This window comes from Anser anser (assembly GCF_964211835.1).
Source record: "Anser anser genome assembly, chromosome: 1".
Classification (NCBI taxonomy): Eukaryota; Metazoa; Chordata; class Aves; order Anseriformes; family Anatidae; genus Anser; species Anser anser.
Window position 1 is genome coordinate 625,884 of NC_139720.1, and position 24,067 is coordinate 649,950.

The 24,067-nt window shown below is 70.5% G+C and overlaps 3 protein-coding genes across 4 annotated transcripts; 1 reads left to right on the forward strand and 2 right to left on the reverse strand.

Annotated features, from left to right (window-relative positions):
• Window positions 1-198: 198 nt before the first annotated feature.
• On the reverse strand, window positions 199-13,635 carry MAPK8IP2 (mitogen-activated protein kinase 8 interacting protein 2). 2 transcript variants are annotated; one of them, XM_083835599.1, is made up of 13 exons: window positions 13,525-13,635; window positions 8,606-8,711; window positions 7,837-8,076; window positions 6,093-6,195; window positions 5,582-5,737; window positions 3,263-5,455; window positions 2,881-2,956; window positions 2,538-2,710; window positions 2,311-2,420; window positions 1,965-2,084; window positions 1,809-1,879; window positions 1,539-1,637; window positions 199-1,419 (listed from the first exon to the last, which is right to left on the reverse strand). In XM_083835599.1, the coding sequence occupies exons 1-13, from the start codon at window positions 13,587-13,589 to the stop codon at window positions 1,347-1,349; spliced, it is 3,585 nt and encodes a 1,194-aa protein (XP_083691725.1). In that variant the 5' UTR covers window positions 13,590-13,635; the 3' UTR covers window positions 199-1,346. The 2 variants fall into 2 exon arrangements, with proteins under 2 accessions (XP_083691725.1, XP_083691724.1); XM_083835598.1 differs by having other exon boundaries at window positions 3,263-5,737.
• A 3,770-nt stretch (window positions 13,636-17,405) lies between these two features.
• Window positions 17,406-19,212, reverse strand: LOC310899370 (uncharacterized protein). The gene is made up of 4 exons (XM_083835664.1): window positions 19,034-19,212; window positions 17,977-18,078; window positions 17,745-17,870; window positions 17,406-17,668 (listed from the first exon to the last, which is right to left on the reverse strand). Exons 1-4 carry the CDS (start codon window positions 19,187-19,189, stop codon window positions 17,525-17,527), a joined length of 528 nt encoding a protein of 175 aa, XP_083691790.1. The 5' UTR covers window positions 19,190-19,212; the 3' UTR covers window positions 17,406-17,524.
• Window positions 19,213-19,273: 61 nt separating this feature from the next.
• Window positions 19,274-23,244, forward strand: CHKB (choline kinase beta). The gene is made up of 11 exons (XM_083835630.1): window positions 19,274-19,474; window positions 19,947-20,055; window positions 20,142-20,255; window positions 20,827-20,960; window positions 21,084-21,188; window positions 21,301-21,359; window positions 21,440-21,527; window positions 21,600-21,708; window positions 21,826-21,932; window positions 22,062-22,143; window positions 22,424-23,244. Exons 1-11 carry the CDS (start codon window positions 19,317-19,319, stop codon window positions 22,478-22,480), a joined length of 1,122 nt encoding a protein of 373 aa, XP_083691756.1. The 5' UTR covers window positions 19,274-19,316; the 3' UTR covers window positions 22,481-23,244.
• The last annotated feature ends 823 nt before the right edge of the window (window positions 23,245-24,067 follow it).

The window sequence follows — 24,067 nt, forward strand, 5'->3', positions numbered from 1 at the left end:
GGCCCAGGCACCCGGGGGCCAGCCATGTCAGTCACCCTTGGTAGCAGCAGGGACGGGGTCCCCTCTCCAGCCCCACACACCCCCAGGAGCTTTCCAGGGCTCCTGCCCCCAGGACTGACGCAGGCAGCCCCCTCCCCACAGCCCCAGGGCTACCGCCGCACACCCCGACCCCCACAGAGCGCCGCAGGGCTCGCGGTCACACCAAGCATATATTTTATTGAAAGACCAAGTGGATGACAAGGCAGTGAGGGGGGAACCTTTAACCAGGGTTTTGTACAAGTTACAGTTGCTCAGGACTCCTCTTGTTGGTTCGAGTTACGAGATAAATATCGGTACATAGAGCGGAGTGGAGGTATAGTCACTAAACTAGCACTGGTTGGATATACGGGGCCGGCAAGCAAAATAAATCACCAGGCACAGCAGTGAGGAGCAGGGGGGGCTGCGTGCCCGGTGCCGGGAGCAGCGGCCACCCCAGCCCTGGGTCCTCCTCTCCTGGGGCAAATACATTCAGGCCAGGGGGGTTCCCACGGGGCCAGGAGCATCACCCCCCCCGGCTGAGCGCCGCGCATCCCAGCGCCGGTCCCACTCCCCACGGCCAGGCAGGGTCCCCTGGGGGGGCTGGCGTGGGGCAGGAGGCTTGGGGGGGGGTGAAGGGGCAGGAGGGGCAGTGCCACACTCCTGAGGGCTGCAGCACTGGGGCTGGGGAGGCATTAGAGGGGGGGCACTGGGGTGTGGGGCTGCTCCTGGGGCCCTGCAGCTGGGGGGGAGCCCCTCCTGCAGCCCCCCCAGCTCTGTCTGCCTGGGGCCCCCGTGAGGGTGCAGGGGCAGCACAGAGCTGGGGACTGCGTGGTGGCAGATGCTGACCCCGGCACCTAAATCCTGCCCGTGCCCCCATCAGCCCCCCACAGCAAGCCCCCAGCCCCCTTCCCCTCCCCGTGCTGCCCTGGCCCCTCGGCACACATCAGCCCCCCCTGCTCTCCCCTGGTGCCCCCACCCCGCGTGGCAGCGGCTGGCCCGGGTCACAGCTGAGAGCCCCGGGCCTGTGCCCCCGCCTGGTTTGCTCATGCAGGGGGGCAGCTTCTGGCCCAGCCCAGGGCATGGCCGTGCCACCCCCATGGCCAGGGCGATGCCGGACGCACCCCAGCCCCCCCCCCCCCATCACCCACGGCCGCGGCCTGGCGCCCGGCCCCCCGGGGAAGCAGTGAGGATGTGCAGTGAGTCCGTCGGGCATGGGCGGGAGCGTGTGCAGAAGGGGCCAAGCCGGCTGGTTGTGGGGTCAGACAGAGTCTCTGGCCGTCTGTGGGGCTGGGGGGGTGCGGAAGCTGGAGACACAGCGCCCTGCCCCCTTACTCCAGGTAAATGTCCTCTGTGGGGCAGGCGTACTCCAGGTGCTCCTGGTAATATTCCTGAAACGCTCGGCTGCAAGGCAAGGGCACGGCCAGGGGCAGCTCAGGGATGGGGCCAGGACCCGGCACCACTGCCCTCTGCACCCCCAGCCCTGCCACCCCCAGCCCCCTCCCCATCCGTCCCCATCTTACCCGACGCATTCGGCGACGTGCCGCATGGATTCCTGCGAGACGAAGACGTGGCAGGCGAAGCGGCTCAGCACCGGGTGCTTGGTGATGAACCCGAAGTAGCTGCAGGGAGAGGGCAGGGTGAGCGTGGGGGACCCCACTCTCACCCCAGGGGGGGCTCCTGCAGCGCAGGGGGGGGCTCCACAGAGGGGACCCCAGGGCTGCCCCCGCTTGGCAGGGGAGTGCGGGGCTGGGAGCGCCCGGGCCCCGAGGTGCAGGAGCACAGGGTCTCACCAGCTGTTCCGGGGGTGGCATCCGCAGAAGGAGATGTTCTTCATCTGGAAGAAGTGGCTGCAGCGCTCAAACTGGAAGAGAAAACCCCGGCAGGGTGTGGGCGCCCAGCGGGCTGGGGGACACGCACCGGGACCCCTGCCCACGGTGCCCCCGCACCTCCTCGTCACGGCCGTACTCGTTGACCGTCAGGATGAGCTTGATGCCCTGCAGCGTGATCTCCAGGTCGCAGCTGGCGGGCGGGCGCAAGTGCACTGTCAGCTTCCTGGTGGTGGCAATCTGGGGGCGTGGGGACGGGGCATCAGGGCGCGTGGTCCCGGTGGGCCCCCCGGCACAGACCCGCTCCCCAGCCCCTGCTGAAAGCACCAAGGGGCCGGTGCCCACACAGCACCCACATCCTCTGCCCAAGCTGGGGAGGCAGCGGGACGCGTCTCCTGAGCACAGCAGGGTCTCTGCGTGGGGAGGGGGGGCTGCGTGGCGCTGCTGGCCCCCCCAGCTGCCTCACCTTCTGCATGGCCGCGCAGAGGATGCCGTTACCCTGGTGGTACGGCACCTCCACCGAGCCCAGGAACTGTACGTTGAACCGCTCCACCCAGCACGGGTTCCTCTTCAGGCCTGCACAGGAGAGGAGTCGGGGAGACGGCGCCCAGGACCCCCGCAGCCCCCCGCTGCCCCCACCAGCACCCCGTGCCGCCCACCGGAGGCACCCGCGGGGCTGGGAGCGCTTCCTACCGATGACGTCCCTGGCCTGGCCGACGACCTCGTGGGCGTAGAAGGCGGGGAAGATGCCCCTCTCCCCCGTCCGCATGTTGTAGCCCCGGTACCAGTAGTCGTCCTCCTCCAGCTCCACCAGGATGGGGTCGTCCACGTCCAGCTCCAGCTCGTCCTCGTGGCGAGGGATGAACCTGCGAGGAGGAAGGGAAGGAAGGAAGACGCATGCCTGGGGGGGGCCAGGGGGAGGCAGCGAGACCCCGAGAGGCGCCCCATGGCCACGGCCGTGCCCTGCACCCGCAGAGCTGCCCCGAGACAGGAGAGGCCGTGGGGAGCGGAGCTGGCGGCCGGGTTCACTGCTCACCTGAAGACGGCCCGGTGGGTCTGCTCCCGCTCCTCCCCATTCACCATGCAGGAGAACAGCCCGAAGGACTCTGTGCCTGGGGCAGAAGGAGGCGGCATCACCCTGGGGTCCCCCTGAGCCCCCAGCCCCACGCCCCACGCAGCACCCCAGGGCAGAGGACCACCAGTGGCACCTCGCAGCCCTGCAGGGGGAAGCCCCCAGCCGCTGGGAGCAGCCCCAGCACCCCGCGGCAGTGCGGTCCCTGCCCACCTCCAGGGCCCTGTGCTGTGCCACGCCGTGCTGGTGGCGTGCCCAGGTGGACGAGGCAGGACGGCGCTGGGCAGCCAGCCTTGCCCCTGTACAAGGCAGCCCACGGCCGGAACAGCGCGGCACGGTCACTTACTGGAGGAGCGGGAGGTGCTGTTGACAAAGACGTTGAGGAACTTCTTGGAGAACTGCAGGTCGGCCTCGGGGGACGAGTCCTCGGAGGAGCTGTGCGCGTCGGGGGCCGCCAGCCCGTCCTCGAAGGCCGCCTCGTCCTCCAGGTCGCAGCGGTCGCAGGCACGGAGCAGGTCGCTGTCGTCGCTCAGCACCGAGGTGCAGCGCCGCAGGCTCACCAGCTCCAGCTGCGTGTGCTCGTCCACCACCAGCGTGTACTTCACCGAGTCGTAGGCCAGGGACTCGTCCAGCGCCCGCGGCTCCAGCGCCTCGGGGGCCGGCGGCAGCGGCAGCTCCCCGGGGAAGCCCCGCGGGTCCTCGGGGAAGGGGGAGCCCTTCAGGTAGGGCGCCTCGTCCTCGTCCGTGGAGTAGGCCATGGTGAAGCAGCGGTTGGTCTTGGCGGTGGAGACATCCAGGGCAGGCGGGAAGGCGTCGGGGTCCTGCCCCAGGGGCTCTAACCGGACGTCGTCGATCATGTCGTTGTCCTCCAGGATGCCCGAGTCCAGGTCCTTGTCGACAGCCCAGTCCTTGGTGCCGGCAGCCGGCTCCACCGTGGCACAGGGCTCGCCGGAGGTGGCCTCGGTGCCGGGAGAGCTGCGCGGCGGGCTGCGGGGCGGCCCCGTGCAGCAGCCAAAGGTGGCCAGGACCTCAGAGCCACCCAGCCTGTCGAGGGAGACGGGGCGCCCCGGGAAGACGGGCGCGATGGTGTCGTTGGTGGGGTTGCTCAGGAAGAGGAACGGGCCCGGGTCGTCCGCAGGTGGCTCCGGCGCCGTCTCCGTCCCAACGCCCAGGGAGCGCTCGTCCTCGGCGCGCTGCAGGGAGCTGCGCAGCGTCTCCATGTCCACCAGCTCGATGCTGCGCTGGGCGCAGGGCAGGGCGGCCGGCTCCCCCTCGCTCACCGGGGAGTCCCGCAAGCCGGGCTCCTCGTCCAGCGCCTCGCTCAGGATCTCGGGCTCCAGGTCAGAGGCTGGGGAGATGGTGTCACAGAGCGAGTGGGTCTGCTGGAAGCACTCATCCGGGCACTTGATGGGGTAGGAGCCCTCCGAGATCATCTTGTTGACAAGGTTGCTGAGCAGCCACGGCGAGTCCGAGTCCTCGCTCAGGTCAGGCTCCGACTCCGAGTCGGAATCGTACTCGCTGTTGTCCTCATCGTCCGCCTCAGGCATGAGCTTGGGCCCCACGGGCAGGTAGAAGGAGCGCCGGATGCTCTCCAGGCTGTGGTCTGGGTCGATCTTCAGGTCCAGGGGGCTGGAGGTGGACATATCCGTCTGGTCCACGGGCGCAGAGGAGTCCTCGGGGTTCAGGCTGTCATAGTAGCCCTCCATCTTCAGCTCCGCCAGGCTCTCCCGCCTCACCATGCCGCTCTCCGGGAGCTCCCTGTCCAGGGTCTCCTCCTCCTCTTCCTTGCCCTTGTCCAGCAGCAGGGAGTCCTTGATGCCCATGACGCCGGGCGCCTCCAGCTCGGTCTCCAGCTCGGCCTCCGAGGCGGGGGAGCTGGCCTCCTCGATGGAGTTGGTAAGGTGGGAGGACCTGCCGCTGCTGCTGTCGCTGCTCAGGTCAAGCTCCGTCTCCGAGATGGAGGAGATCATGTTGCTGACCAGGCGCCCAGCAGCGAAGGCCGCCTCGATCTCCCCCTCCACGTCCGAGTCGGAGCCAGGCGAGCTGAGGTCCTCGCTGTGCCGGCTGCAGGGCAAGAAGGGCTTGGAGGTCCTGCTGGTGAGGTCGGCCTCGATGCCGGGGTCCGAGGAGGGCGAGGTGGTCTCCGAGGAGCCCGAGGGGCGCCCGCGCACGCTGGCCGCCCGGCTGGGCAGGGGGCCCTCCCCGTCGGAGCTGAGCTGCTCCGCCGGCCCCTTGGGGCACGCGTGGGGGCCTGGCAGCCGGGACCCTGGCCCCTCGCTGCGCTGGGCACAGGCCCTGGCCGCCAGCTCCTCCGGGGGCAATGGGGCACCGCGCTGCTCACGGGGGGCCACGGGGGACCCTGGGCTCCCGGCCCCCGCGCCATCCCCCTCGCTGGGCACCTGACTCTCCCGGCCGCCAGCCGCCTGCTGCTTTAGCGGGGCGCAGCAGCCGTCCGGAGCCGCGGGCTGCCGGGCCCCGGGGGTCTGGGGCTGCGAGCCCGCGTCGGAGCCGGCGGGCATGCGAGCAGGAGCGGCCAGCCCTGTTGGAGAGAGAGACGGTTCAGGGGGCGGCTGGCAGAGGTGAGACGGGGAATGTGGTGGTCTGAGCGCAGAGGAGATGATATTCATATTATAATCTTCCCCGGCTCGCTCGGGCGATGGGTTACCATGTGCCAGAGACTCGTGGCTGTTGCCTTGCGAGTCAAAGAGGGAAGGCTGCGGCGGGGTGGGGGCCTGCCCTGTCCCCCCGGGGCTCGGCCCCAGCCCCTTCTGGCTTTCCAGGCAGGGTCCGTCTTGAATGCAGGCGTGGGGAGACGAGTGTCCTGCGGGGCAAGAGCAGAGCGCCCAGGTCAGCTCCCCGCGACACAGCCGGTCCCTCCCACACCTTGGGATGGGGAGGGGGTGCCGAGGTGCGCCCGTACCCATACCCGCCTGTGCCTGCTCCCCAGCCCCATGGGGTGAGGACCCTTCTGCCCAGGACCCCTGGAGGCCCCAGCTCCGCACACGGTGCTGGATGAACCCCCAGCCTGGACCGGACACGCCTGGGAGGCTTCCGGCACAAAGGCCCAAACAATCCCTTGGCTTTGGCAGAAGGGGAACGGGGTCTGGGGCAGCCCCACTGCAGCACCAGGTCCCGGGACACCCACGCAGGACCCTGCCCCACAGTCCTGTGCTCACCGGTGTGCGAGGAAGAGGAGGAGGAGGAGGAGTGGAGAAGGGCGTCCTGCCACGTGGTGCGGTGCGCGGGAGGCGGGTAGCTGCCGTTGTTGTTCAGGGAGTCCTGCGGGGAGAGCAGAGCCGGGCATGTCTGGGGACGGGGCGGTCGGCAGGGTACGGGAGGGAGAGGGGACACAGCGGGGGCCGCACCGGAGCCGGGCTGCGGACGTGTGCTGGCACCAAACGTGACCGGGCCGGCAGGGGACGTCCCACCGCAGTGCTGCCTTGTGCAGGTCTGGCCGCTGCCGCCACCGTGGGCACCCCACGGTCAGGTCCCACCCGTGGCACCCCATGGCACGGCCTGGCAGCGCCTGGGACACGTGCCCGGGACTGATCCGGATTAGAGCCGTGACATCCCCAGAAGGGGACCCAGGGGTCCGGCACTTTCCCAGGAGGGCGCCCAGCAGGGGACGCGGTGACACGGGTGCTGTCCCCAGGGGAAACCCATTACACGGCCGCACAAGCCCCATCCCCCCATGAGCTGCACGACCTGTGGCAAGAGGGTCCCTCGAAGGGACACCGGCCCCGGGGGTGGGGACGGGAGCCAGCAGGGCCGGGGCTGCCCGCCCGGCACGGCGGCAGCTGCGGATTAGTGCCGGCGGGCAGCGATAATCCAGCCGAGCCAGGAGATTAGCGAGCAGGGCTGGCGCAACGTGCGGCGGGGCACGCAGTGCCACAAATGGGGGCTGCGGGGCCGGGGGGGCTGCGGGGCTGGGGAAGGGGCAGGGACCGGGACCAGCACCGCGTGGGCTGCACCGTGCACCCCAGGGACGGGGTGCTGGGGGGCTCCACAGCACCAGGCTCTGCGCTGGCCCCAGCAGGCAAAACGCGACGGAGCCGGGATTAGCCGGGATTTGCACCCCGGGCACGCCGACGGGGCCGGATCCTGCCCCCCTCATGCCCCGAGGGACGACGGATCAGGGTCATCGATCGGTGCGACCGGGCGTCGTGCATCCCCCGCGGCACAGAGGGGCGGCAGGGCTCTGCCCTGACCCAACACCGGCCCCCGGCCCCCCGCCGGGGAGCAGAGCCCACCCCGAGGGGCCGGGAGCCCCCAGTGCCATGGCAACGCTGCCGGATGCAGGCAGCACCGCGCCGGCTGCCCACGCACTGCGGCGGCGCGGCAGCTCCGGCAGCGCGGTGGCAGCACCGCAGGCGCGTGCGCACAGGGACACAGGGACACGGGGACACCCCCGCGGCACCACGCGCAGGGCCCCCCCCGCCCCCTGCCACACGGAGAGCCCCGGGGGACGCAGCGTGCACACGCACACCCATGCACACCCACGCACACGCGCCCCCGGCCATGTGGTGCCGCGGTGCCAGCAGCCGTAGCACCTCGCACCGTTGCCCGACGGAGACGTGCTGGACCCCGAGCTCACCCCAGAGCCCTGCACATGGGGACAGGCCCCTGAGCCCTGCACCGGGGGCCTGGCGGGGGGCACGCAGGGGCCCCGTGGTGCCGGCAGCTGCCGCACAGACCCAGCCCCGGTGCCCCCAGCTCGGCCACACCACTGCAGAGCTAGAGCCCTCCTTGCACTTCTCTGCCCTCCCTGTGCTCACCAGGCCCCGTAGCCCCCAGCTGGGCACGCAGCCCTCACCCCATCCTCCCTGCCTCTGTGGAACCCCCGGAGACCCCCCACACGCAGGCCCCAGGAGCAGAGACCCCCGGGCAGGGGCTGACCCCGCCCCCAACCCTGACCCTCACCTGGGTGCCCGGTGCCGTCAGGTTGAGCGTGGTGGGCCGGTGCTTCTGCGTCTCCTCCAGGGCGGGCGAGGGGATGGGTGAGGCTGAAGGGGATGGTGGAGCTTCCAGCTCGTTGCCCTCCTCCTCCTCCTCTTCTTCCTCCTCTTCCTCATTGTCGTCAATCATCTCGAACTCCTGGAAGTCATCCTGGAAGGTGCAGACGGGGTGCGGCTGCTCGCTGCGCTCCAGCACCAGGCAGTCCTGGGGGGAGCAGCAGGGGGTTAGCAGCCAGGCCGCTGGTGCCGGACCCCACCACGGCCCTGCGGCCAGGCCCACACCTCACCCTGCGGCTCAGGGCCAGCATCGCCTCCTGCCCCTGCCCCAGAGGGCCTCCAAGCAGAGGGACATGCTCTGTGCTGGGGACCAGGGTGCCCCTGGCTCTGCAGCAGCCTGCCCGCCCCCCCCCCCCGTGTCCCTGTCCCGTGTCCCCCAGCCTGGCCGTCCTGGTGCCTGGGGCAGTGCTGGGGAAGAGCTGAGTAAGCCGGAGCCACGTGAGAGCGGCCACGGGCTCAGCACCGGGCTGGCTGCTGAGCCATCACTGTTCCTGCGGCTGCCCCGCGGGGCCTGGCCGGAGGTGGTGGGGGCCCAGAGCTCGGCCCCACCGGGGGACGCCCGGGCTCCGAATCCACCTCCCCCGACAGCCCTGCCTGGGGCACGCTTTATCGGGCTCCCCCTCCCCGCGTCCCCCCTAGCCCTGCCGCAGCCGCCTTGGCACACGTGGCTCGTGCACCTTCTCGTAGTGGTCCGAGTCATAGTTCAGCCCGATCCCGCAGTCATCCGTGATCTCCGACAGGTCCTCGTCATCAAATTCCTCCAGGCTGATGTCCTGGGGGGGCCTGGGAGAGGAGCAGGGGACATCAGGGCTGCGGACATCGCTCGGCTGCACGTGGGGAAACGCCGCCTGCTTCCCCCTGTCACCACGAGGTCCCGGCGAGCCGCGTGGCACCACGGGGACATGAGGGCACAGTGCCACCGTCACCCCGGGTCTCCGGCATGGCAGCAGTGGCCGAGGTGCCGCAGCATGTTTTGGGAGCAGAGACATCAGTGCCACGGAGCAGGGCAGGCACAGACAGGAGCAGACACAGCCACGCCGCAGCCCCTCTGCCCCGGCGGCACGGTGGAGGCTCCCAGGGTGGTGGCCGCAATTCCCCGAGGTGGGCTCATGCCCCGAGGCAGCCGTGGCCGGAGCAGCTCCGCTCAGGACCCCGCACTGCAGCCCGCAGAACTGCCCCACTGCCGAGGCCGGAGGCGATGGGGAGGGCAGCAGCCACAGCAGAGCCCGGCACGGGCTCAGCTCGGGGAGCTCCCTGCCGAGCTCGGCACTGAGCGTCCCCAGGTTACCACCGGCCTTTAGCCAAGGCGACGGGAGCCCCGCGTGGCACGAGGCCCCGCAGCCTCCCCGAGGCCCTGCAGTTTGGGGGTGCCCCAGCTGCCCCAGGAGAGGCAATGTGGTGCCCCCATGCACTGTCTGCTCCCGGCCCCAGGAGTGGCAGCACCCCCAGGCCCACCTGTGTGACGCCAGCACCCAAGGGGCCCCTGCGCCCCCCTGGGCAAGCACCCACGGGAGCCTCCCTCGGACCCATCCCTGCAGAACACCCCGAGGGCACCCACGGGAGGCTCCACAAGCCCTGGGCAAGCAGCAAGCCCATGGCAGCGACTGGCCCCATGGGGCCCCCGAGGGTGGCAGCACCCACCACACCGCAGGCAGCGAGCCTCCCAGCCTCCCGCCCCACCTCGGTCCGCAAACAGCACACGTGACGGCGGCCAGGGCGCTGGCACCACTGCGTTTCGGGTGACCCGAGCTGCGTCGCTGCTTTCACACCTTTGGGGGTCTGCGTTTGACCCGAGCCAGGATTTGTGCAGCTCCTGCCCGGCTCCAAGGACGGGGCTGGCACGCGCCAGGCTGCTGCCCCCAGCCCAGCGCTCCCCGCTCGCCTGCCCGTCAGCGCGGTGCTCGCGGTCCAGCGGGCAAGCCGAGGGCTGCCCTGCTGCCTGCCGAGATACTGAGGTAAGGCCGGTCAGAAAAAATTAAAGCAAGCCATTTCCCTGTCGGGAAGAGGGTGTCATGGAAACCAAAATTTTCTGCAGGGAGGAAAAAAAAAAAAAAGATTACTCTTGGCAGGATTTTCTGCCGGGAAAACGTAAACCAATCGCCGCTGGTCGGTACTGAACCAGGGAGGGGCTGCAGTGCCCGGGGCTGTGGCTGGGACCCCCCCTCCTGCACTCCGGGGGCCTGGGGAACGCCGTGGGCACCCACGGCCCAGCCAGGCAGGGGCACGGCAGCGTCCCCAGCTGGAGCTGCACACCCCGGGGTGCCCCGCAGCGGGGACAGCAGCCGGTGCCCTGCTCCAGCTCAGCTCCGGACCCCTGTCCCAGCTGGACCCTGCCACCCTTTCTCACCCCCATCACAGCCTGGCCATGGACAACCAAAGCCAAACATTGTTCCTGGGTTGCTTCCCCTGCCTTTGACTTCTATTTTTGCCCTTAACTCCCATTTCCAAGCTCCCCTCTCCACCACGGATGCCGGGAGCTTACTCCGATTTTACTGAGAAAAAGATTTTCCCCTAATCACATAATTCCCAGAAGTAGGCCATTAAGACAACGTCAAATATCCTCCGATCTGCGGTGAAATCATCAGTCGGTGGTGGAAGCGGCAGCACCAGCCCACGGGGTGCGGGGCTGGGACTGGCCCCAGGCCCCGGCCCCCAGCGGTGGCACAGCCCCGGGGGCTGCGGGGCCAGAGCCCAGGCACCAGCCCCAGGGACGGCTGCGGCCACGAGTCCTGGCACGGAGACGTGCCGGCATCCCCTGGGTCCCCAGCTGGGGAAACCAATGCCGCTATCAGCCCCCGTCCCCAGCCGTGAGGACGCACACCCTGGCCATGGGCTGGCACAGCACGGCATGGCACGGCACAGCACGGCACAGCACAGCACGGCACAGCACGGCACGGCACGGCACGGCACGGCGCAGCGCGGCACAGCACCACGGTGCTCTGCCCAACAGGCAGCTCCGGTCATGAGCTACGGCCACAACAAACCACAGCCAGAGCTCCGGGGCCACCGCGGGTGGCCACAGCGGGACCGGAGCTGCAGCACTGCCCCAGGGGCACCCCGACTCCGGCCCCTCGGCCAACGGGGAGCGTCACCAGCACGGGGACGCAGCAGTGGGTGCCTCGGACGCGCTGGCGATGAGCAGACGGCGGCCAGGGAGGTGGCACTGGGTGGGCAGCACCCAAAGGAGGGTCCAGAGCCAAGGCAGAGCCGGTGGCTCCAGGGGGGCAGAGCTCACCCCAGCCCCATGCGTGGAGAGAGGGCTCCAGAAGGCGGCAGAAGGCAGCGGGACACCGGACCTCGCAGCGGGACACCACCGGCACCGCAACTGCGCACCTTTGGGCTGCGCTGCCACCCATGCCGAGCTGACCTCGCTGGGCTGGGCTGGGCTGGGCTGGGCCAGGCGGCAGTGGGGAGCAGGGGGGATGCAGCAGGGGAGGGCTGGGCCCCAAAGGGGTCCCCGACATCAGCCGCTGGGGTGCACGGGGCACGGGCACACATCAGCACGCAGCCAGGAGCCGGCATGTCTGCGATGGGAGCTGCTGTGGGCCGGGCTTTCTGTGGAGGGAGTGACCAACAACCAGGCCAAGGGAAGATTGAATTTCCTCGTTATTTTCAGCTCAGCTCCCTGGACAGTTCTCCTTGGACCTGGATACGTTGCAACGGCTTCTCCTGCAGGGAAGGGCTGGGGACCGTGACCCGCAGCCCGCGGCCCAGCGCTGTGCCTGCAGGTCCTCGGGCCAGTGGTGCACAGCAAGGTCGGGGCTGACCCCCAGGGAGCCCAGCACCAGCCCCGCGTCCCCCACCCCAACACAGGAGCAGTCACAGGATGCAAGAGCCACCTCGCAGCCCCCTCCCCTGCCCAGGACCCGCCACGTGCCCATAGCGCTGACCCCTCCCCACCACATCGCCTTCACCTGCCTCTCCTTCGCCTCCCTCCAGAGGAAGCCCCAACTCAGCGCCCCGCTGCGAAGCCCTTTGCTGGCAACGGGCACGACCTGGACCCAGCACCCCAGACCCCCCCGAGCCGGCCACCAGCTCCATCACGGTATCCGCACACCGGGGCTGCCCCCGTGGGCCTCATCCCCACACAGGGCCAGGCAACCCGGGGACGGGGCTGGTCCTCGTTGCACTGCGCTCAGCACCCGATCCTGCCTGGGCAGCGCCGGGGCCTCGAAGGCTGCAGGAGCCAGCGATGGGCCATGGCACGGGGAACGGCGGCTGTGGCCGAACTGGGAGCCAGGCTGCTGGCTCCTGGGGGAGCACAGGGGTGGGGGGGATGCGGAAAGCAGCGCGTTTCCGTGTTTCTGTGTTTCCGTCTGGCACGAGGAGAGGTTTTCGCCCCGGGGGCGGCTCGTGCGGCACCACCTGGGATGAGCCGCAGCTGCGGGTGGGGAGGGATCGGAGGGTGGTAGCAGGAGGACGTCGCGGTCTGCACCGCTCCCGGGGGGCTCACGGCCCTGGAGAGGAGCTGGCCCGGGTGGGCTGGGGCCCTGCGGCCTCCCCTGCCCCTCCTGGCCCAGGCCTCGGCTGCAAGGAGGAGGCCGTGGAGCTGCTGGGGGCCAGCACCGATCCCCACGCAGCAGGGGCCTGGGGGCTGCGCGGGGAGCACCACGCAGAAAGCCCGGCCAGGCCCCCCGAGCATCGCCAGGGCCCAGGTGCCAGGCAGGAGGCAGAAGGAGCGGGATGGGAGCTGCAGGGAGAGGCCGGATCCTCCCCGCCCTGCACCACCGCAACCGGGGCCTCTCCCGGGGTCCCCGCGCTGCGAGACCTGGGGAAGGGATAGGGGGGCCAGGCCCACCGGGGGGGGGGGGGGGGCACACCTGTCCTGCATCCCCTCTGAGCCCCCCACCAGCAAACCTCCGCACCCCCAGGGCCTTCCCTGTGCCCCCCACCATGTCCCCGACCCCTCCCCATCCCGGAGCCCTGTGCCGAGCCGGCGGGTCCCGCACCCAGACCCCGCGCCCCCCCCGCGCCCCCCGGGGACCCCAGCCCAGCCTGCGCCCCGCAGCGGGTCCCCAAGGTCAGCCGAGGTGCTGGGGGGGAAAGGAGCGGCCCTGCGCCCCCCCGCGCTGCGAGGCTCCGTCCGTCGGCACAGCCCCGGACCCCCCCGGACCCCCGGGGGTGCCCCGCGGTGGGCGCCCCCCGAGCGCGGCCCCTCCCCGGCGGCGCCCGCGTCTGACCCCGGGGGTGCGGAGCCGCCTGGGTGGGTGGGCTCGGGGGGGGGTCGAGGGGGGGCTGAGCCCCAGCCCAGGACCCCGCCGGGCTCCGGGCCCCCCCCCGCCGGCTGCAGCGGGGCAGACAAAGGCACGGGCCGGGACCGGGGCTCTGCCCCTGTGGGCCGGGGGTTGGGGGGGGGACCGGGGGGTGGGGGGGGGAACCGGGGGGAGCCCTCCGGGCTCTGCGCAGCCCAGCCCAAGGTGAAGGGCGGCTCCGTCCCCCCCGCGCCCCCCCCGGTCTCGGCCCCGCACCGGCGATGCGCGGGGAAGGGCAGGGCTGGGGGTGGGGAGGGCAGGGAAGGGAAGGGCAAGGTGGGGAAGGGCAGGGCGGGGGAGGGCAGCCCCCCCCCCCCCGCGGCCCCCGCCCCGGCGCCGCTCACCTGCAGCCCGGCGGGGACAGCGAGTGGAAGGTGGAGAGCGAGAACATCTCGGCGCGATCCGCCATCTTCTCCCGGCCGGGGCTGCGCCGGACTGCGGAGTGCGGGGGGGGCGGGGGGGGCGGGCGGGGCGGGGAGGGGCGGGGGGAGGGGAGGGGGCGGGGGGGGAGGGGCTGGGGGGCGGGGGGCGGCGGGGGGGGCAGCGGGGGGGCGGTGGGGAGGGGCAGGGAGGGCAGGAAAGGGGGGTGGGGAGGGGCCGGGGGGCTCCCCGCGGGGGGAGGAGGGGGCAGGAGGGCGGGGGGGGGGGAGCGGGGGGGCACGGAGGAGATGGGGGGGCCGGGCGGGGGGCGGGGGGCTGGGGCTATACAGGGCGCTACGGGGGGGGGGGGGGGCACGGGGCTGCGGGGGGGCTGCGCGGGGCCCGCGGCGAGGGCGGGGGTCGGGGGGATCGGGGGGGGCAGCCACGGGACGCGCCCGGCTCCCCCCAGCAGCGCGGGGCGGCACCGGGGGGGGCGCGCGGGGAGGGGCGGGGGCGGCGCGGGGCCGTGCGGGGAGGGGCAGCCCCGGCCGGGGGGCAGGGGAGGACCCGGGGATGGAGGCCGGGAGCCGGCCGGGAGCCGGGGCTGGAGGCCGGGACTGTCCGTGGTCCGGCGCTGGAGGCCGGGATTCGTCCCGGGGCTGGAGGCCGGGAGCTGTCCGGGACCCGGTGCTGGAGGCTGGGGGGCGTGCCTGGTCTGAAGGCCCGGACATGGCCCGGTGCCGGAGGCCGGGAGCTGTCCCGGGGCTGGAGGCCGGGAGCCGTCCGTGATCCAGTGCTGGAGGCCGGGGCTGTCCCGGTGCTGGAGGCCAGGAGCTGTCCCAGTACTGGAGGCCAGGAGCTGTCCCGGTACTAGAGGCCGGGAGCTGTCCGTGATCCAGTGCTGGAGGCCGGGGCTGTCCCGGTGCTGGAGGCCAGGAGCTGTCCCAGTACTGGAGGCCAGGAGCTGTCCCGGTACTAGAGGCCAGGAGCTGTCCCGGTACTAGAGGCCGGGAGCTGTCCGTGATCCAGTGCTGGAGGCCGGGATTCGTCCCGGGGTTGGAGGCCGGAGCTGTCCAGGACCTGGTCCTGGAGGCTGGGACTGTCTGGGATCCAGTGCTGGAGGCCGGGATTTGTCCAGGACCCGGTGCTGGAGGCCGGGAGTCATGCCTGTTCTGAAGGCCAGGAGATATCCTGGTACTGGAGGCCAAGACTGTCCAGGATCCAGTGCTGGAGGCCGGGATTTGTCCCGGGGCTGGAGGCCGGAGCTGTCCCATCCCGACGGCTACCACCTGGGGCCGAGGTCTCCCCACGGGGCCCATGGAGCTGGGCGTTCAGCTGGCCCTGTGGGTCCGGCCGGGTCAGGACATGCCAGTACTGACGCTGGGTGTGGAAATATCCTTGGAGTAGGGAATAATCCATACTGTACCGAATATGGTAGCCACAGGAACGCTAATATACATAGCGCACACCAGATGCAACGTGAGAATCCTGTAACCAGACAGCCTGTCCCGAACGGCAAGGGGTGGTGCTGGCTGTGTGGCAATAAAGCCAGGCAGGTGTTGCCCCTGGGATGGAAGGGAGCTTGCACCCTGGAGGCAATAATTCCAAACGGAACTGTTACTGAAGACCCACAAAGCCAAAGCCCCCTTGAGACCACACGCAGAATTAAGCGGACTCCAGATAATCCTCTGTAAAATTCTCTAGTATTTCACAGCTTTGCAAGGTGGTTTTTACCTTGGTTAAGGGTGAGTGAATTAGAAAAAGCTATTGTAAACATCTCAAAATACAAAAATATTGTAAATATATTGAAGATCTATAAAATAAGTTGGATAAGTTTGCAAAAATAGTACTCTAGAATCAAATAGTATTAGATTTATTAATAACCTCATAAGGAGGAGCGTGCCCTGTAATTAATACTAGTTTCTGTATATATGTAGATCAAACGGGATGAATTTGACTGATCTAAAAAATATTTGGGAGAAAAGAAAAAAAAAACACAAGATCCTACATAGAGTAACTCAAGATGACTCTTCCTGGGGATTTGGAAACATTTGGGAGAAACTAATTTCATGATTACCTGCATAGAATTGGCTCAAACAACTATTTGTTGGTATTGTAATAATAATGGCATTGTATACCTGTCATCCCCCGTGACATCCGAAGAAGGATATTGTGCCTTCATGTTGGGAAAACTCAAGAGTGCGGTACGTGAAGGGGTGCAACAGCAACAATAGGAGTAAGGAAAGAAGAGGGGAGAATTGTGAGAAACAGAGTTGTGTTTTTGCAGTAGAGAATTACTTTTCTGTGTTCCAGCGTAGTTGTGCAGTCATAATAAGGAGAAATGCTAAGCAGGTAAGTGGACAGTAGAAGGCCTCACTGTTCCAAAATAAGGCAGAAGCTTGAGGAAAAACAGGATGAGCAGTGTGAGAACAGTAAAACAAAGATCACAGGTTCTCAAAACATAAGAAAGGAGAAATTGAAGGGTTGAAAAAAACCAGAATTGTGCATATATGGTATAGAGGAGCGTCGTAGTGTAGAGCAGTACAGAGGAACCTGTGGTGCTCAGCCAGTGAGGAAACGGGAGGCGATCAGGCGTCGGGCAATAGGGAATAAAAGGTTACGATTCGTTTACTAAAATGCGCTCCTGATTGACAGGACGCCCGCCATTGCAATCGCGACTCAAATAGCTTCGCAGAAGATCCTGTCTGAAGAAAATTATTTGAGATTTTTCTCACACAGGCAGAGACCTGTGCATGGGGGGTCCCCAGAGGCCGGGGGGCACAGCAGGCAGCGGGGGGTCCCAGGGAAGCAGCGCCCGAGGGCCCTCGGGGAGGACAGGAGGCCCTGCGAGGGCCAGGAACAGCTCTGGGCACCGGAGGCCGCAGAAATCAGAGGCCACAAGAGGCCGTGCAGGGCCGGGAGGCGGGGGGGCACCCCTGCACTGGGGAGCAGCTCGTGCTGGGGGGCCAAAGGCCTGGGGGCAGGGGGCCGCTGCACCCACCCCTCCCTGCAGCCGCTTGGCTGATGCTGGTTCAGGACCGCGCCAGGCCCCCCCCCCCCAATCTGGTTGTGCCAGGACCCCCACCCGTCCGGCTGCAGCACGGCACCGTGCCAGGCCCCACGGACCCCCCTCGTGGCACCCAGCTCCTGCTCACTGCAGACCCCGGCCGCTGAGGTACTGGCTCCCAGTGGCACAGACCCCCCTGGAGCATGCCCCCCCCCGAGGGAGCCACCTGAACGTGGGATGGGTTTTGGGATCCACTGCTGGAGGCCCAGAGGGCACTGCCCCTGCGGGGGGACAAAGCCGGGTGGGGGGGGAAATCAGAGGGGGCTGCCCTGGTTCGGGAGCACCGAGACTCCCCCAGCTCCCTGCCTGTATGGGGCCGGCTCCCTGCGGCTGCTTCCCGGCCCCAGGAGGGCAGAGCAGTGCCAGGGTCCGCAGCCCCCAGTGCCCCCCCTCAGCCCGTCTGTCCCAGGGGTCCAGCACTGCCCCCACCACCCCCGGACACCCCCCAGGGACACTGGACCCCAGCCCAGGACAGATTAGGGCAGTCCCAGCCCCGCACAACGCTGTGGCAGTAGCCAGATGGGGGGGTGGCACCAGCCCCCCAGCCCCCCCCCCCCAGCTGCTGCCATGGCCCCAAGCCTCCCCCCACCCCCAACAGCACTGGGCAGGGCTCCACGGGGGGAGGACGTGATCCAGGCTTAGGGACTAGCTCTGCTGGGACGGAGCCTCCTGCACGGCGCCATCCTGTCCCCCTCCATCCACCCGCTGCCCCCCCCAGGGCTGTGCCCCCCCCGGGACAGCCGTGGGCATCCCACCCCGATCCCGGTGTGAGGGCGCAGCCAGTCCCAGGCACGGAGACGCCATCTGCCAGAGCTTTTATTGGGCACCTGAGGGCATGGGGCTGGCGGTGCCCGCGGGGAGCAGCGCCTACACACCCCCACGCAGCGGGGGGAGCATGGCGCTGCCCCCCCACGCCCTCAGGGGCTCGCGCCCCCCTTGGCCAGCAGAAGGTCCAGGTACGCGCCGGTGACCAGGTCCTCGTCCTGCACCCCCAGCTCCGCCATCAGCTCGCGGGCCACGCGCTCGCCGTGCTCCACGCTCTGGTCCTCGCTCAGCACCACCTGCGGACGGAGGGGGGGGGTGAGGGGGGGCACCGGGGTGGGGGCGCACCCACCCCCGCGGCCGTGCCCGGCTCACCTCCAGCTCCAGGAAGTCGCCCAGCCCCTCCACGCTGTCCAGGTGCACCCGTGTCTGCCCCACCAGGTAGAGCAGCCGCTGCTTCCTCACCACGCCCAGCACGCCCAGCGCCTGCGCCAGCACCGCCTGCACAGCACCACAGCTCTAACGGCCGGGATAGGCCCTGGGGGGGGGGGGGGCACAGTGGGACCCCCGCCCCCGAGGGGTCATCCCACAGCAGGACGGTGCGTACCTCCAGGCCATCGGGGTCATCTGTGGGGGTGATGGTGAACTGGGACAGCTTGGGGCCGGCGCTGTTGGGGCGCTCGTAGAAGATGAGCTCACCTCGGCCATCCTGGGGGGCACTGGGGAGGGTCAGTCTGTGTGCTCCTCCCCAAGCCCCAGCACCCTCCCGGGCCCCACACCCACCCCCCAGTCCCAGTCCCACATCTGTACTGGTCCCATACCAGATGCCCACCACTCCCCCCAGTCCCATCCCCTGTCCCCTCTCCCCTCCCCCCTCTCCCCGTTCCTTGTCCCCCCCCAGGCCCTGTTCTTCGTACCCCCGCCCCAGGTTCTGTGCCCTATACCTCCCCTGAACCCTGTATCTCCTCCCAGGGTCCCGTCCCTGTCCCCCCCCCTGGGGTCCCATTCCCCGCCCCAGCCCCCCCCCAGTCCCATCCCTTGTACACCCTTCCAGGCCCGCTCCCCCCGTACCCTGTACCCCCGCTCCTATCCCCACCCGTGCCCCCGATCCCCTCTCCCATATTCCCCCTGTTCCTCGGGTCCCATCCCCCGTACCCCCCAAGTCCTATCCCCGTACACCCCCCCCCCCCATCCCTCTCTCCCCCGGTTCCCGGCTCCCTCTCCCCCCCCCCCCCCCCATACCCCCGCTCCCATCCCCCGTCCCCCCCCCCCCTCCCCGGGGTCCCGTACCCCACCCGCACCCCTCCCGTGCCACTCCCCTGTCTCTCGTACCCCCCTTCCCCCAGGTCCCATCCCCGTACACCCCCCCCGGACCCCATCCCCCCCTCCCCCGGGGCCCCGATACCCTTCCCCGTGCCCCCCCGCGTACCCCCGGGCCCCGTTCCCCCCCAACCCCCCGGGGTCCCGTCTCCCCCCCCCTCACCCGGGTCCCATCCCCCGTCCCCACCTGCCCCGGACCCCGTCCCCCGTCCCCCCCCGGTCCCGTCCCCCGGATCCCCCCGGACCCCGTCCCCCGTCCCCGTACCCCCCACTTGCCCCGTGCCCCATCCCAACCTCCCGCGGGTCCCGGTACCGGGACGCCCCCCCCCCGGCCCCGGGCTCACGGGGGAGCGCCGCAGCTTGAGGCGCCCCGCGGGCACGCGGAAGAAGGTGTCGGCCTGGGGCAGGGCCGTGCCCGCCGCCCCGCTCCGCCGCTCCGCCGCGCCCCGCACCGCCGCCGCCCGCCGCAGCCGCGCCTTCAGCTCCACGTTGCGCCGCATCCCGCCGGCCGCGTGACGTCACCGCCGCCGCACCGCCCCATTGGGCCGCGCCCGCCCCGCCTCCGCGCCGCCGGCCAACGGGCGCGGAGGGGCGGGGCGCGGAGGGGCGGGGAGGGGCGCGGCGGCCATGGCGGCCACGGCGGCGGGGCGCGGGGCGGGCGGCGGGGCCGGGAGCGGGGCCGTGCCCGCCGCCACCCGGCTGCGGGCCTACGCCTGGTGCCGGGAGTTCCTGGCCGGCTCCTGGAAGCTCATCGGCCCCGACGAGTTCGTCATCGGGCCTGTCAGGTACGGCCGGCACCGGCACCGGAACGGGAAGCGGAACCGGCACCGGCGCGGGAACCCGCGCCGCCCAGCCCCGCCCCGCCCGCGACCCCCGCCCCGCCCCCCCGCCCCGCCCCGCCCCGCCCCCGGTCCCTCCCTGTCCCTGCCCCCCTCCCGTGCCCCCGCCGGTGCCCCCCGGTCCCGCCCCCGGTCCCCTCCCGGTCCCCTCCCCGGCCCCGTTCCCTGCCGTGTCCCTGCCGGACCCACACCCTCCGGCAGCCCCGGTGCCCCCTGCCCCTAGTTCCCGGTGCCCGCAGCCCCCCGGTCCCCATGCCCCCAGCTCCCAGTCCCCCTGCCCACGGCCCCCCGGTGCCCCCTGCCCGCGGTTCCCGGTGCCCGCGGTTCCCGGTGCCCGCGGTTCCCGGTGCCCTCCTCCCCGTGCCCCCCCCCGAGCCGCCGTGGCCGCCCCTGACGCGTGCCATGCCCGTGCCCGCAGCGGGGGGCTCAGCAACCTGCTCTTCAAGTGCGCGCTGCCCGAGCACATCCTCAGCGTGGGCGACGAGCCCCGGCAGGTGCTGCTGCGCGTCTACGGGGCCATCCTGCAGGTGAGACCCCGGCCCCGCCGCCACCGGCACCCCCGGGACCCCTCGGGACCCCCGGCCCCGCCGCCGCTCACCGGCCCCGTCCGCAGGGCGTGGACTCGCTGGTGCTGGAGAGCGTGATGTTCGCCATCCTGGCGGAGCGCGCGCTGGGGCCGCGGCTCTACGGTGTCTTCCCCCAGGGGCGGCTGGAGCAGTACATCCCGGTACGGCACGGGGCAGTACGGGGCAGTATGGGGTGATACGGGGTGATACGGGGTAGTATGTGACAAGATGGGGCAGTACGGGGCAATATGGAGCGATGCACGGCGATATGGGGCAATATGGGGCAGTACGGGGTGATACAGGGCAATGTGGGGTGGTATGGGGTGATACAGAGTGGTACAGGACAATATGGAGTGATATGGGGCAGTATGGGGTGAGATGGGGCAGTACGGGGCAATATGGAGCAATACCGGGCAGTACGGGGCAATATGGGGCAGTACGGGGCAATACAGGGTTAAACAGGTCGGTATGGGGTGATACGGGGCACTATGGAGCAATATGGGGCAGTATGGGGCGAGACGGGTTGGTACATGGCAATATGGAGCAATACAGGGTGATACAGGGCGATATGGGGTGGTACAGGGCAATATGGGGTGATATGGGATGGTACAGGGTAATATGGGGCGAGACAGGGCGGTACGGGGCGGTACGGGGCGATACGGGGCGATACAGAGCGGTACGGGGCAGGGTCCCCGCTGGCCCCCCCTTGCTGACACCGCTGTGCGTCCCCAGAGCCGTCGGCTGCGGACCGAGGACCTGCGGGACCCCGACATCTCCAAGGAGATCGCGGTGAAGATGTCGCGCTTCCACGGCATGGTGATGCCCTTCAACAAGGAGCCCAAGTGGCTCTTCGGGACCATGGAGCGGTGAGGGCGCCGCGCTCGTGGCAGGCAGCCGCCCCCAACCCCAAATCCCAGGGGCTCAGGGGGGCGCAGAGCGGCGGGGAGGGGGCGCAGGGGGGCTGCAGCCTCCCCCGTCCCCCGCCCCAGGTACCTGAAGCAGATTTCGGAGCTCACCTTCTCCGAGGAGGGGCAGCTGAAGAAGTTCAACCACCTGAAGGCCTACAACCTGCAGCAGGAGATGAGGAGCCTCAGGTGAGCCCGGTGTCCCCGGGGACCTCTGGGGGGGGGACGCAGCTCTGCGCCCTGCCCGGCGGCGGTGGCGGGGGACGGGCGAGGGCTGACGCCGAGCTCTGCCCCCCTGCAGGGAGCTGCTGGAGGCCACCCCCTCGCCGGTCGTCTTCTGCCACAACGACGTGCAGGAGGGTGAGTGCCGGCGCCCTGCGGCCGTGCCGGGCCACGCTCCTCGTCCCCCTGACCCGTCCCGGTCCCGTCCGTGTCCCCAGGGAACATCCTGCTGCTGGCCGGGCACGAGGCCTCCCCCTCGGACAAGCTGATGCTCATCGACTTCGAGTACAGCAGCTACAACTACCGGTGGGCGCGGGGCTGCGGGGGGCTGTGCCCCGCATCGGGCGGCTCCTCGCTCACCCCCTGCTCCCTCCCCAGGGGCTTTGACATCGGCAACCACTTCTGCGAGTGGGTGTACAACTACACGCACGGGTCCTGGCCCTACTACAAGGCCTCTCCGGAGAACTACCCCAGTCGGCAGCAGCAGGTGAGCCGTGCTGCCCCGGGGCGCTGCGCGGCTCGGGCAAGGCGCCGGGGCTGCAGGGGGGGTGCTGGGCTGGGGCACGCGCCGCCCGCAGCGTCCCAACCTGCTGCCCCCCCCCAGCTGCATTTCATCCGGCACTACCTCTCGGAGGACTCGGGGCGGCGCGGGGACACGACGCACGAGGAGCAGGCTCGCATCGAGGAGGAGATGCTGACGGAGATCAACCGGTGAGGGACGCGGGGGGAGCGGTGCTGGGGGCACCGTGTGGGAGAGCAGCAGCCCCGGGACGCCCCTCCCGCTCGCCCCGCTGGGGGCAGGGAGGGGGCTGGGGGTGCTGAGGGCTGTGCTCCCCTCAGGTTCGCTTTGGCCTCGCACTTCTTCTGGGGCCTGTGGTCCATCCTGCAGGCGAAGATCTCCACCATCGAGTTCGGGTACCTGGTGAGTGCTGCCCCTGGGGGGCCGGGCGGGCGCAGGGAGGGGCCCAGCCTCCATGCAGGGCTGCCCTAGGGCTCTCCTGCTCATCACCCCCCCCCCGGCACAGGGCACCGGGGCAGGGAGGGGTCCGGACAGCCAGGCGCAGGGGGGTCTCCAGCCCGGGCACCGGGGCAGGTTAGGGGGTGACCCCCAGGTGTCGCGGTGCTTCCCTCGTACCCCTGCGCTGGGGATGCTGGTGGAGGTGGGGGGGACAGGTCCCTTCTGACCCCTTTTCCCCCCACAGGACTATGCCCAGAGCCGCTTCGAGGCCTATTTCCAGCACAAGGCGCAGTGCTGCTGAGACCGACCGGATCCCTGGCCCTGCCTGCGCCCCCCCGCAGCCCCCCAGCCATGCCGTGGGGCCACAGACGCAGCGCCCCCTCCCACGGGGGCTGCAACAGGCGGCCGTGGGGCTGGTCCCTGCCGTGGCTGCCCCACGGGGGACGGGGACGGGGCAGGCTCCGGGGCTGCGTCGTGGCATGGGGCGAGCTGTGGGACCGCCGGAGTGCGTGGGGAAAGGGGACGGGCCCCCCTCAAAGAGGGGACACAGCCGTGGGGCTCCGCCTCTGCCATCACTGCTGGAGGCAAAGGAGGCCGCAGCCCCTGCTGACCCCCCCCCCAGTGCCTCTGCAGCCCCCCCATGCCCCTGCAGCCCCCCCATGCCCCTGCAGCCCTGGCCTCCCCCTGCAGGCACAAGGCAGGGTTGGAGCCGTGGGCACCGCACTGGTGGGACCCCCTCGGTCCCCCCCAGACCAGGAGGGGTCGCGGGTGGCTGCGTGTGGTCCTGCCCGCTGTAAGGGCTGCATGTGAAGGTGCTGGGGGCAGGGGGTGGGGGGGCTCTGCACGTGCATCTCATCCCCCCCCAGCTCTCCCCCACCATCTGGGGCCAGGCAGGACCCCCGTGCCGCACCGTGCCCCCCCCGTGCCCCCCTGCCCGGCTCCCCGCTGCCTTGGCTGCGCAGCCGCTGCTCGACGGGGCTGGGGGCTGGGGGCTGGGGGCTGGCGGCCCCCCCGACAGCAGAATGTACAGTCCTGGACCAATAAACGCTGCGGTGCTGCACGGGGGCTGCTCGCTGTCTGCTGCCCCGTGGCGTTGCCCCGTTTGCCCTGCAGGCTCCGGGGAGCAGGGTGGGCGTGGGCAGCCCCGGGGGGGTTCTGCTGCCCCCGGGCGGTGCTCACAGCTCTGCCCGTGCGCACAGGGGGGGCTTCGGTGTGGCCTCCCCCTCCTCGGTGCCTGCTGGCCGCAGGGGCTCGTGGCTTCGCCTTGTGAGTGGCTTCGGCTTCTGCGGCACCCCCGGCAGCCTCTGCGCCCCCTGCGCCCCCTGCACCCCACAGCGCCAGGGCCCCACGGGACCCCCCCGGCTCACCGTGGGGTGCATGGGGAGGGGGTGTCTGTGGGCAGGGCGGGGGGGCAGAGCCCAGCCCCACGGGGATGTGGGGTGGGGGCCGGGGAGGAGGGGGCTCAGCGCCACCCGGGGACGCGGGGGGGGGACGCGTGGGGACGGGGACAGGAGGACAGCGCCCACCCCGCCCTGCCCTCCCCGGCCGTGCGGGGACGGAGCTGCTCCCGGCTGCGCTGCTGGGGGGGGAGTGACCGGGGGGGGGGGATCCCGGAGGACGCTGCGAGCCCGTCAGGGGGACACGCGGCCGGGCCAGGAGCCCCCCCTGCCTCGGGACCCTCCCTGCTCCGCGACCCCCTGCCCCGGGACCCCCTGCCCCGGGACCCTCCCTGCTCCGCGACCCCCTGCCCCGGGACCCCCTGCCCCGGGACCCCCAGGCCGGGCGCGGAGCCCCGCGGGGGGGGCACCCCGGGGCGCGCTGCCCCCGCTCCTCTCGGCCCGGTCCCGGCCATTTATAGCCCCGTCGCGGCAGCAGCTGCCGGGGGGCC